This window comes from Elephantulus edwardii, unplaced genomic scaffold, assembly GCF_000299155.1.
Source record: "Elephantulus edwardii isolate Elephantulus edwardi_28Jun2011 unplaced genomic scaffold, EleEdw1.0 scaffold00051, whole genome shotgun sequence".
In the NCBI taxonomy this organism is placed as follows: Eukaryota; Metazoa; Chordata; class Mammalia; order Macroscelidea; family Macroscelididae; genus Elephantulus; species Elephantulus edwardii.
Window position 1 is genome coordinate 15,408,025 of NW_006399801.1, and position 12,281 is coordinate 15,420,305.

Here is a 12,281-nt window from a genome sequence, read left to right on the forward strand (position 1 = left end):
AGTGAGAGCATCAACTTATCACAGGAATGGTCCAGGACTGTGCTGCATTTCTTCTCATTGTGTGTGGGGTTGGGGTTGCAGCAATCAACAATTCCAACACCCCCTGAGCACAGCAGAGAAAGGTGGGTTGGTGAGTGGACGGGAGGAAGGAGGGTGTGAATAATTGAAATTGGTTGCACCAGTAGCCAGCTTTCTTAGCAGTTAACAGAAACTTTGGGGATCCCTCATGAGGTTAGATTGTACAGGTTTGGGTCAGTGGCTTTCAGCTATTTCAAAGTTGGAGTAGACACGAGCTTAGAGGACATGAAGTTACAAATGATACTTCAGGGAGGCGCTGTGGCGTCAGGCCCTGGGGGACCTGTGGGGCCGTATTCCAACGCCTTCCTCCAATACTAGGAGCACCGCTGGCCCAGGTCAACACTGGCTTTTGACGCCATCAGCCATGTCAAAGGAGAGGCTCACAGGAGTCAGAGGCTGCAGCGGGGGTGTGCTGGCCTCCAGGAGCCTGTCCCCCGAAGGCTGTAGGCTCTGGTGCCGCTTCCTCAGCATCTGCCCGATGCCCATCATAGGAAACCTGCCTCGGCTTTTCACACAATTTGGGCTCCCCAGAGGCTGGCTGGTGCCGTTACCAGGGACTGGGGGTGGGGAGCACAGACCCTCCTCTTTAGGGGGGCTGTTCTTGTCATCGTGAGCAAAGGAGACCAGAGTAGGGTGTGTAGGAGTGTGAACAGGCGACGTGCTTCCAGGTGGCAGGACCAGGGAGAGCGTCCTCTCGCTGGAGTTTCTGCGAGCAAGGTTCACGGGAGAGTTTAAGATCCTGTAGTGAGGAGACGGGGACAGCAGCTCTGTGGGGTCATCGCGATCCACAGATTCGAAGGAGCGCACCATTTCCAGCATCAGGGGGTCCTCCCTGGGGGAGACACCCACGCTTGTGGGCCCTTGCTGATGGGGCTCTGGTTTCTTCATAATTCTGGGGGTCCTGGGAGGCGGGACAGGAATGAACTCCATGGAAGAAGAAGCCACACAACTGGAATCAGAAGCTTTTCGGAAAATACTGCGGCAGCCAAAGGAATCTGTAGTCGAGAAAGCAAAAGAAAACAGTCACATAAACGGTGTATATAATCCTTCTCGCCCGCCTGCTCCGAGCACCAGCTTTTTGGAGACACTGCTTTGCCCCATGAGATGGGTGAACACACAGGCAACAATGATTTTAAGAAGAGTAGAGTTCATGAGGCTGGCACAGGGCTTCGTAGGGTTGCTGTAAGTCACAGCCAACCTGATGCTACCTAACAGCCGTGAGAAAAGGAATCTGTTACAGCCATTCACTGGTAGTATTCCTTACAGCAGCACTAAGAAACCAAGATACCGTTTAATAGCAACTCCCTTTAGTGTTGTTTAAAATTCTGGACCCATCTACAAACCAGCCCTCAGCTCATCCACCCCGAGAGAAGTATTTCCCGCTAAACTTTTGATCTGAACAGCATCTCATCCAATCCTGCGTGGGAGATGAACATTCTTCTTCTATATGTTTAAGGCAATGAGCCAATCTCCAAGGTTTTTCTCTCAAATTGGCACAGACTGGAAACTAGGTTTGCAAACTGCCAGAAATGAAAGGGAAAACCCCTTCACATTTGGAGCTGAGGGAAAGGGAGCCAAGTTCATGTGGAACAAGCTCTGCTTTAGCATCTTTTCTCTGCAGGCCCTGCTTCTGGAGCAAGCTACAACCCATCAGGGTGGTTTCAGAAGCAGCCAGGGCACTGGGAACCCTCCAAGTCATACATGAACCAAGACTGCCGTCTTTGAGTCCATCCTGATACATGGCAATGCCGGGTGAATCAGAGAAGAACTGTGCTCTATAGGGTTTTCAGGAGCTGATTTTTTTTTTAGATTGACAAGTCTGTCTTCTGAGATGCCTCAGGTGTACTTGAACCTCCAACCCTTTCTGATCCCATAACACCATATACCCTGATCTCTGTTGCCCAAGTTCTATGCACTCTGATTCCTATGCCCTCAAATCCCACACACTTAACTCTGCCCTCACAACAGCGAGCATCCTAATCTCTGCTCAAACACTATGATCACTTCCATTTCCCCTCCTTCTCAGCCTTTCTGCGCAGTCAATATCGGACAGGTGGCCTCTCGATGGTTTCTGTCTTTCCCACTGAGCATAAGAACCACCTCTCTCTCTGCCTGGGACCAGGCTGCGGCTCCTTACAAGAGGTCCCAAATTGACGGAGGGCCCATGGGGCACCACAGAGGCAGGCTCACCTTTGTCAGGGAAACCAGGCTTGGGGTTCTTCCGGTCCCGGAGGACTGCTTTGGTGTTCTGGATCTGTGTGATGACGGAGCCGTTGGCTGGCTTCTGTGAGGGCAGGTTCTTGTCCAACTTCTTGGAAAATGGCCAATGAAGGAAATCTCCTCTTTTCTCCTGTTCTTTGGGCTTTTTATCCTTCAAATTGAGGAGAAGAAGAAACCCCCCCCCCAAAAAAAAACCCAGTAAACACTCAGATACCAAGAGAATATACTGTATTTTAGTTAGCCTCTTTCAATCTAGAATGGCCCCTTTTATATTTTCATTCTTAGACTTAAAAAGTTATATGAGACATTTAATATTATTATTATGCCTAGGAGTGATAATATGATGGTGTTAGTGTTGTCAAGTCGACTACATAGACTCACAACAACCCTACGAACAGAACCTCGCACTGTCCTACTCCGTCCTCACCGTCTCCACTATGCTTCAGTCGATTGCTTCAGTCACTGGCTCAATCCATTGTATTGCCTTTTCCAGAATGATGCAATACTATGGTATGAGTATTAAGTCTTTTGGGTAGAACAATAAGAGAATATAGAACATGATTCCTCTTTAAAAAAGTGAACCAAGTGTCTTAGAGAAACTCCAGTGCTTCAAAACCCTACATTCTTGATTGATGAGGCCAAGGACCATTCTGGGCAGCAGGCAGACTGATAGCAGAGAAAAGCCCCCGGAGCTGCACCCTTTCAAGTGCCTCAGCACAGACGAGGTCATCACTGCCGCTATTAGCTGCCGCTCTGACTCACGCAGAGGTATCTGGAACAGCAGCTTCTTGGTCCGGCTCTGTCTTCTCGGCCATTGGTGTATCTGATGCCAGTGGTACAGCTCTTAAGCCAGTTCACCTCACAGACGGCATCCCTTGATTCTCTGACCCTCTACTTCCCCAAATATGGTGTCCTTTTCTAGTGATCAGTCTTTCCCGATGATGTGTCCAGAGTAAGTGAGATGTCAGCTTGTCATCCTTGATTGTAAGGCATTCTGGATTTATTTCTTCTGAGACTGATGTGTTTATTCTCCTGGCAGTTCACTGGTATATTCAATATTCTCTGTCAATACCACAATTCAACTCTTGAAGGTCAGCTATCCCAGAACAGGCTGAACGAGTGAGGGGAAGGCAGCCTGGAACTTGCAGCAATCTGTCTGCATTTGCAGTGCCGTGCCGAGGATCTTTACAGAGGTGGCAGTGCAAAACAGCAGCTTTCATGCTTTAAATCTTTTATTTTAAAAATTTTATTTGCCTTTAAAAATCATATTGCACTTTTAAAATTCAATCTTTCACAGACATTTTGTTTTGGAACATTATAATTGATTAGTAATTAATTAGAATGCTAATCACACTTCTTTTGTTCACCGCCTTTCCCCTCACTAAATTTATCTCTTCATTTTTGCTCCACTCTTTCTTCCTTCTCATCCCTGTTAACCCACCCAGATGGATTCTGTGTGTAAATCTTTCCCTAGCTTTTTTAATAGGAGTGATCTGTAATTGTCCTTTTGTGACTGACTGATTTCAATCAGCATAATTTGTCCTAGATTCATCCATGTTGTGTACTATTTCACAAATTCTTGATCATTTTTTAGTGATTCATAGTACTCCCCTTAACAAATGTAGCACAGTTTCTTTAGCCATTCGTCCGCTGGTGGACAATTAGGTCATTTCCAACTCTTCCAAGAAGACAAGTTTATGTGTAACCATTCCCACTTTAAGATCAATTCTAGTTTGTTCAGTCAAAGACAAGACCACCACAGAGTGGGCAAAAACCCATCCATCACTATCACGGACAGAACTGCTACCTGTTCGGTCTCTTCCTCCCACTCCACTGGAGAGGACTAAAAGCAAGATTTCTCAGAGGAAATAGAAGGGAAGTAAAAAAACCCAACACAGTTGCCCCAAGGTGACAGTACTTCTGGCAGGAGCCAGGAAGAAGGTTACATCAGGAAAAAGCCCCCTCCTCAGGGATGCAGGGGACCCAAACCCCAATCAAGCCCCCAAGACCCCTGGCAGGGCTAAGCTATGACCAGTCTCGTGAGATTGGGAGCCAATAAAGGCAGTGCCCACCTGATGGTCATTATCACTTTTTCTGCTGGCAATGACCCAAAAGGTTTGGCTCTGCCCCAACTTTCCGGGGAGAGGGTGTCTCTCCTTTTCTCTTTAATTCTTTCACACCACCTCGCTCTAGCTCTACCAGCCATGTCCCTGTTGAGTAACCTTAGTAAATCTTCTTCACTTTTTTTAGCTAAAATTACCCCCGTTTACAGTCACTTCAACGCACCCCCTCCCGGGAAAAGTGGTGAAGAGATAACGAGAATTCTAGTTTTCATATGTTTTAATCACCATGAGCAATTCTGGATGAATCACTATCTTTTTTCCCATCCCTTAGTCATTTGAACACTTAGCTATGCACTTAAACCTGGAACGTACTAAGCCACCTTTGATGTAAGGCTTGCTTTTATTGATCACAATCCTTTGTTAGGAGTGGATTTGACTGTAGGATGCATCTTCAACTCTTTAGCCCCTGGAATAAAGCCAGATGCTTTGAGCAGGCTCAATAAAGTTATTGAAATGGGAAGAAATGCCAGTGAAAAACAAACTGAATGAAATTAATGGGTAAGGGCGCACCACTAGAAGGTCTCTTCCTGACTCTGATGTTTATGGTTAAAGAGAGGAACCACATTTTTTACCTTACTCTGGGTGAGAGGAAAAAAAGAGAAATTTTCACAATTTTCCCTTAAACTTTAAAAGCATTTACAATTCAAGAGAGTTCATCTATTTTTCATTTAGGTGGTTGAAAAGCTTCAAGCTTCTCAAGGAAACATCCTCTTGTCCTTATAGAGCCTTTTGAAAGCCTTTATTGAATTAGCGTTTATTTTGCCTAGGTCTTGAGGTGAAAGGATGACAGGGGTAAATGGGAAGAGGGGTGCCAAGCCCTCCAGAGCTCACTGGAAGGGACAAGACCCTGAAGAGTCTTGGCTGAGGTACTCTGTCCTCAGTAGAGGTGTGAGGCAAGAAGAAGAGAGAGAAGCTTCTGGAAACAACACCCTTGGCATTTAAACAGCTGCTCAATTTGAAACTCAACTCCTGAGACAATATTCAAGATGGTCTGGGGGAATGTGTGTGGTCCACATTATTATTCAGGATGCTTGTGAAAGAGGCCATGTGTCCCAGGCTGTTGTCTGGGATGCTGCAGGAGAAGCTGTGTGGTCTAAGTGGTTATCTGGATGTGGAGGAGGCCCTGGGTTCCAGGTTTCTCTAGGAGATACTATGGGGCTATGGAGGGAGAACTGGTGGCCTAGTGGCAGGAAGCAGCGCTGTAATCCCAAAGCACATGGTTCGAATCCACCAGTTACTCAGAGGGGAATCTCCTCCCACTCGAGTAACTGCCTCTGAAAACCCCCCCAGAGGGTCAGCTATGGGGCAGCTTGGACTCAATGGTACACAAGAACAACAATGGAGCTGTGGAGTCAGAACCTAGCCACAGCTGACTATCCAGAGCAGATTGCCCATCTTCCCTCCAACTCCCCAGGAGGCTGCCTGGAGCTGCTGCTGGATTCAAACCACCAGGAAGGTGTGACCTTTGAATGAGCAGCACAGCTTCCTACAGCCTAAACCCCCAGAGTTCTCTTAAAAACAGCTGCCTTACTGAGTGCATCTGGAGTGACAGGCATCACACTAAGTGTATGCCCAGCTGGGTGGTAATCACTGTTAGCCCTTTTATTAGAGAAAGAAACAGCCTGCAGTGGTTAAGTAATTTACACTGGAGCCCAGGCAAAGCTCTCATCAGACACCTGAAGGTGGTGTTCTTAATCTTTTACTCAATACTGCATTCTCAAAACCAGGGGCCCAGGCCATGCTCACGGTGGCACAAAAGAAATGCTAAGACACAGTGGTCAAGGCAGAGGCAGTAAGGACAGTGTATTCCAAGGGCTCCTGAGAAAATATTCAAGACACTGTGAGGGAAGCTGTGTGGGCCAGGTCCTGGATTTCTTATCTGCGATGTTATGGAAAAGGTCATGATCAAGGCCAGCAGAGGACAATCACAATCACCTCCTTCCTCTGCCACCGTGACACTCAGTCTGTCTTCTCAAAGGCAAAGAACAGGCTTTTCCATCTAACCCGCCAGCTGACCTTTCTGGGTTAGTCTGGCAGAATGTCTTCCTCTTGCTCAGTTCTGTATCTATTTCCATATAAAACTTTTCTTTGTGTATATCTTAAACAGGAAAAGAAACTAAGTCACTTTTGTCATAACTTCAAAGACAATATTGAGAAGGAAAGACAGCATTGCAGTTCTTTTTTTTTTTTAAGACTGTTTTCTGAGCAATGACGAAACCTTGGTGACCTTGACTCCTTCACTCAAGAGGGCTGCCAAATGGCATATAGTTTCATTTCTCTCCTTCCAGGACTCTCTTGGGCTCTCAAAGGCTAAAGGATCAAGATGCAAAATTTCTGGGGCCAATGTGACTCCTCAGATAGTGTTTACTCAAAATGTGCTCTATGTGTGAGAGTTTTCTGTGGAAAGAGGGCAGGGCTGTGCTGGAAATCTCTGCTCTAACTGACAAAGGGCAGCAACAAGCTGAAATGAGCTTTGGAGTGGGAAAAGGGGAAATGAAAACTCTGGTAAGACCACCCCGTGGCACCCAGTTCCAGGATGCTGTGTGCTACTGCTCCCTCCACAGCCTGCCAGGATGACACCTACAGCCAAACAGATCAGGTGATTTCCTAGCAACTTGTTTCTAAGGTGATGTCAAGAATTCACCACTCAACTGACCCCTGCAGAGACCATCACCGGATCAGTCCACGTGAGCAAGGCCCAGAAAGCTTGTCTGTTTGCAGTCAGTCAATCTCACTGCCCTCATTTGACAAGATGTGCAAACCTGTCATCCAAACTACACCTTTTCATTTGCCTGGCCTATTTTCTCCAAAAAAGAAATGTCCTGAGAAGGAAGATGCTAAATTGCCTTATGTAATAGAAAAAGATCTTCAGAGGGACTAATTACCTTTCCCTTTCTAGAGGCTTCCTCCCAGGGCTTTACCCAGAGGTGGGCTGCCTGCAGGACTCTTAAGTTCCTGACTCTGACAACTGTACTCCCAGGCAGTGCTTCCCATCCTGCCCCCGTGGGCCTCTGAGGGCAGATCACAGAATTCAAGTTCTCTGTTTGAAGAACCTCTTGTTTGCACACTTAAGACACACTCCCACACTCTTAAAGCAGATCAGAGGAGGGGATCACAAGAGGCCCCAGTTGCAAACCACACATAAAACAAGTCTTCATTTTCTGTAAGCCATTTCCTACCCGCTGTGGACTGGCACAAACATTTGGAAATGCAAACTTCAAAGCTCTGAAAATGTGGCTCCATAAAGGATTATCTACCCAGGATTCTTCTAAAGCTATGCATCATTTTGACTAAAGAGAAGGAAGAGCCAGTGGGTAACTTCTATAGTCTGAACTGTGCCTCTTATAAGATGTATTGAAGCCCTCACCCCTGGCATCTGTGAAGATGACTGTTTGAAAAGAGTCTTTGAAGATGCTCTCAGTTAACATTTGATAGGTCCTGATCAACACCTTTGATACTAGCATTCAGGAGATCAGGAGAGGTACTGCACTGGGCAAGTCCACTGTTAGGGACCTCTCCAACATACTGAAGAGCAATGATGTCAGATTGAAGACTAAGGTGTGCCTGATTCAGGCCTAGTCTTTCCAATCACTTGCGTTGCATTTGAGAGCTGGACAGCGAATAAGTATGACAGAAGAAGAACTGATGCCTTTGAGTTGTGCTGGAAAAGAGAACAGAATATCCCATAAACGGGGAAAAAACAAAAAAACCCTGGTATGCCTTGAAAAATAGTGGACCCAGAATCCTCCATGGAGGTTAGGATAGCAAAGTTTTGTCTCATACTCTGAGCATGTTTCAAGGAGAAGCTATTCTTTGGAAAGAGACTCATGCTTGGAAAGGTGGAGGGTCAGGGAAGAGATATAGACCTTCATTGAGATGGATTGACAGTGATTGCAGCAAAGGGCTCAAGCATATCAGGGATGATGAGGATGGCACAGGATAGGACAGTGTTCAGGTCTGTTTTTCATAGGGATGCTGTGATTTGTATTCTACTTGACAGCACCTAAACCCAACAACAGCAAATTCCACGTGAACAGTATCCTTAAAGGAGGGCCACAAAGTGATGGAGCAGACACAATTAGAAGCCAAAGAATGCCAAGGTTTGTGGGAGCTTCTAGAAAGCAGGGATGAGGCATAGAATAGTTTGTCTCACAAGTAATCAACACAGCCTAGACCCAGGTTTGGGCTGCTAGCCCCTAGAATGGTCAGGCAGTAATTCCTCTTTTGAAAGTCACCAACTCTGAAGAATTACCACAGCCAGGAGAGATGAAGACAGTAATGTTCCACAGGACTTCCAGAGGGAAGTGTCTGCAGCTTCCAGAAGCCTGGGCCTCATCTTCTAGGGTCTGTGTCAGGGGGTGCCAGTAGCTGTACAAGAGTAACTCCAGGCTCCTCTGTCCCCAGTAGCTGCACCTTCCATTTCATCCTCTTTCACCTGGTGATCGTCATGACTGACACTAGCCATGCTTGCAGTTTAAAAGCTCACTGTGGTTGAGTAGGAGCCAACTCATAGCTGACCCTCCAGTGGGTTTTCTAAGGTTGTTTTCACATGAGGGGAGATTGTCCTCCTTTTCTCGTCGAGCCTCTGGTAGATTTGAACTGCCTGACAGACACCAGTTTGTGTTAGCAGTGTAACTCCACACTCATTATGCCCCCAGAGCTCCCTGGCCTTGCAGTTCGGCAGTCTAAAAATCTGGAGCCCATCCTTAGCTCTTTGAGAAATGAATTGGGGATTCTGGTCTTTTGAGTATAGAATGGAGCCTATACATCACCTGCCTCAACTGAGCAGCAAATGCTTCCACAGAACAAGAACAGATGCTGCAGGCCCTGCTGTCTCCCAGGCTGCAGAAAAAGCTGCAGCCATGAACCATGTCCATCCCCATGTCCCTCGCTGCACTGACCTTCCAACTATAGGTGATTCTGGCAGCAGGGGTTGTCCCCAGGGGGCCTGAAGCCTTCAGTTTTTCTCTTTGAGTGACTATGTCAAGTACAGTGGATTTTTCTGGAGTCCCATGTCTCTTGATGAATGAGCTCTCACCTGACCATTTAGCACAGAGGGGACCCACGTACTGATCTTGCATGTCTGGACAGGCTCAGAGGCCCAACAAATGTTTGTTACTGGATTTTGAGTCTATTCTGTTCAGTATAAACAGAAAGAAGCCACAGAAGTCTGATTATGCAGCAGGGGAAAAAACCAACTCAAGTTAAGTGTGAGTTGGGAAAGGAGGTCTGATTCATAAATGAGGCCACTGGAATCTCAGGTAGTAAACCCTGTTTCTCATGCAGATAGAAACACAAATGTATAGGCAGGTTGTGTGGTTCTAACAAAGCAAGCCAGATACTTAAACGTAGAAAGCACCAGTTGAAGGAAAGCACTTGGCCAATCTACTCCCGTGCAGGAGTCTGCAGATTCTGCTTCCAGGTAAGGGAGGGGGCAGGGAAAAGCCTGAGCTGAGTTTGTCCAACACAGCTATGACTACCCTTGTTCTTACCTGCACAGTATAGAACTCAAGGTCTCTCGTCCAGGTGTCCAGGGAGGCCTGCAAAAAGCAGAATTTTTCAACAATTCAGGAAGCTGCATCTGCTGTTTATTTCCTAAACGCCACCCGCTATGTGTTCCTCGTCAGCTTTGGTCACAATTTGTTTTTCAATGTTTATAAAAAAAGAAATCAAACTCCTCAAAAGTCATGGAAACAGTTAGCAGATGTGATGTCATGTGTTGAAGAGTCTTTCTAGGTAAACTTTTGACTGCTGTTTGAGATTGTTATAGTAAGATTGTTACAGACTGACTTGTATTCTCGCCTAAGCTATGCTGACATCCTAAGTCCTTTGCCCATGCATGTTACCTGGTTTGGAAACAGAGTCTTTGAAGATATTATCAGTTAGATGAATATGAGGTCATAAAGAAGTGGGACGGGTCCTAACCCTATCTGATGACTGAGGTCCTTCTAAAATGGAAAAAAGATGGAGAACAATGAAGGTCTCCATGTAAAGAGGCACCTTCAGAGGAAGGAACACCCAGTGCTACTATGACAACTGAGGGGAGACATAGATTCTTTCTGAGTCTCAGAGGGACTTTCAGCTTCCAGGAAATCTGTGAAACAAGAAATGTTGGCAAGATCTCTTAAAAATGTTAAAGAGCAATGAGGTCACTTTAAGAATTAAGAGGCACCTAGTCCAAGCCTTGGCATTTCCAACCACTTCATATGTATGTGAAAGCTGGACAGGGAATGAAGAAGACTTAAGGGGAACTGATGCCTTTGAATTGGATGCACCATGGTCTTCCAGAAGAACCAACAAATTGCTCTTGGAAGATAATCAGGACGCTCCTAAGAAGTGAGAATGGTGAAATGTGATCTCACACACTTTAAACATATTATAAAGGGGGAGGGAGACTAGGAAAGGTGAAGTGTCAATGAAGCGAGAAGACCATGATGAGATAGACTGATATTCTGGCAGTCACAGTGGGCTCAATTCTGTCAGAGACGTTGAGGATGGCACAAGATAGGCCCAGATTCAGACCTGCTTCACAGGGTTGCTATGGAGTCACAGTCAACTTGACGGCACATCCTAACAACAGTTCCTAGAGGAGGGAGTGCTGGTGGGGTAGTCCATAAGAAGCTGCACTGCAAACCCAAAGGCAGAACCCCTCGGAGGTTTGAATGTCTGGGGAAGAAAGATGGGACATTCTCCTCCACACCATTTATAGCCTCTGAAAAGCTGCCGAGAGGGTCAGTTCTGACTTGATGGCAATGAGTTTCTGAGAATCCTCCAAGAAAGTCATCATGCTTGGAAAAACAGTCATCAAAAAAGAAAAAGACCTTCACTAAGACACATTAGCATAGTGGCAGCAACAGTGGGATCAAATGTAGCAACAGCTGTGAGGACGGTGCAGCACCATGCGGTGTTTCATTCGTTTGTCCACTATGAACTGGAGACAATTAGATGGTACACAACAAAGTCCATCGCCTGTGTAGATTGGTTGGCTATGGCAGGAATCTAACACAAATGTTTTCAATTGAAGTTTGAGACAAAGTAGAGTGCACTCATGATGCATTTGTCATGAGAACATAATAAGCAGTCCGGTGTGTTTTCACTGACAGCACAACCCATAGAAACAGCGCTCACACTAAGTTACGGAGCCCCGCCTCCCTGCCCACCTTTCCCTGCCCTGTAACTACCATTCTGAGTTCTAAAATCACAGATTAGCCCGGCCTGATTTCAAACGTCATTTAAAGTTGTCTAGATTCTGCAATAAGACACAAAGTGAACGTTTTTAGCTATTAAATGTATAGTCCCCCTCCCTTCCTGTCATGCTCTGCACAGTAATATTACTTTGCCACTGTAGAGAATATCTCCTAGCTCTATTTTACCTTCCCCTCCTCTATACATCAATTTTATTTTTAAAGGTCTTTAATAAAAAACCCAAACCCAAACCCAACTTCTGGCCTCATGGCTTCAATTAAAAAAGCAGTTGCCTCAAGATGACTCCGACTCCTAGTAGCCGCCCTGTGTCCATCTAGCACTGTGCTGCACAAAGTTTTCTGTGGTGACTTCTTCCAGAGGCAGATCACCAGGTCTTTCTCCTGAGGTACCTCTGGGGGAACTTGAACTTCCAGTTTTTCAGTCAACATGGGAATGTGTTACCAGTTGACACCAGCAAGGGATAGCGGCTTTAACTAAGCCAGTTTGGAAACAGTGGGCACCCGACATGGATCCCTGAAGTCTTTACAAGCAGAAGAGGCCCTTTACTTAGCTCAGATATTTAGGTGTGCTCAGAAGAGGTCTGTGCCCCACTTTCGCAGACACTCTGCTGTGTGCAGGAAGAAGAGGTCGAGAAAATGATAAAGCTGTAAAATC

General features: G+C 46.1%; 1 protein-coding gene across 1 annotated transcript in view; it reads right to left on the reverse strand.

Annotated features, from left to right (window-relative positions):
• Positions 1-414: 414 nt before the first annotated feature.
• HUNK (hormonally up-regulated Neu-associated kinase) overlaps positions 415-12,281 on the reverse strand; it is a 193,908-nt gene continuing 182,041 nt past the window's right edge. Inside the window, exons 9-11 of the mRNA XM_006886755.1 lie at positions 9,914-9,961; positions 2,269-2,449; positions 415-1,073 (exon numbers count right to left, since the gene is read on the reverse strand). Coding sequence (XP_006886817.1) covers positions 415-1,073; positions 2,269-2,449; positions 9,914-9,961 — 888 coding nt within the window. The remainder of the gene's footprint in view (positions 1,074-2,268; positions 2,450-9,913; positions 9,962-12,281) is intronic.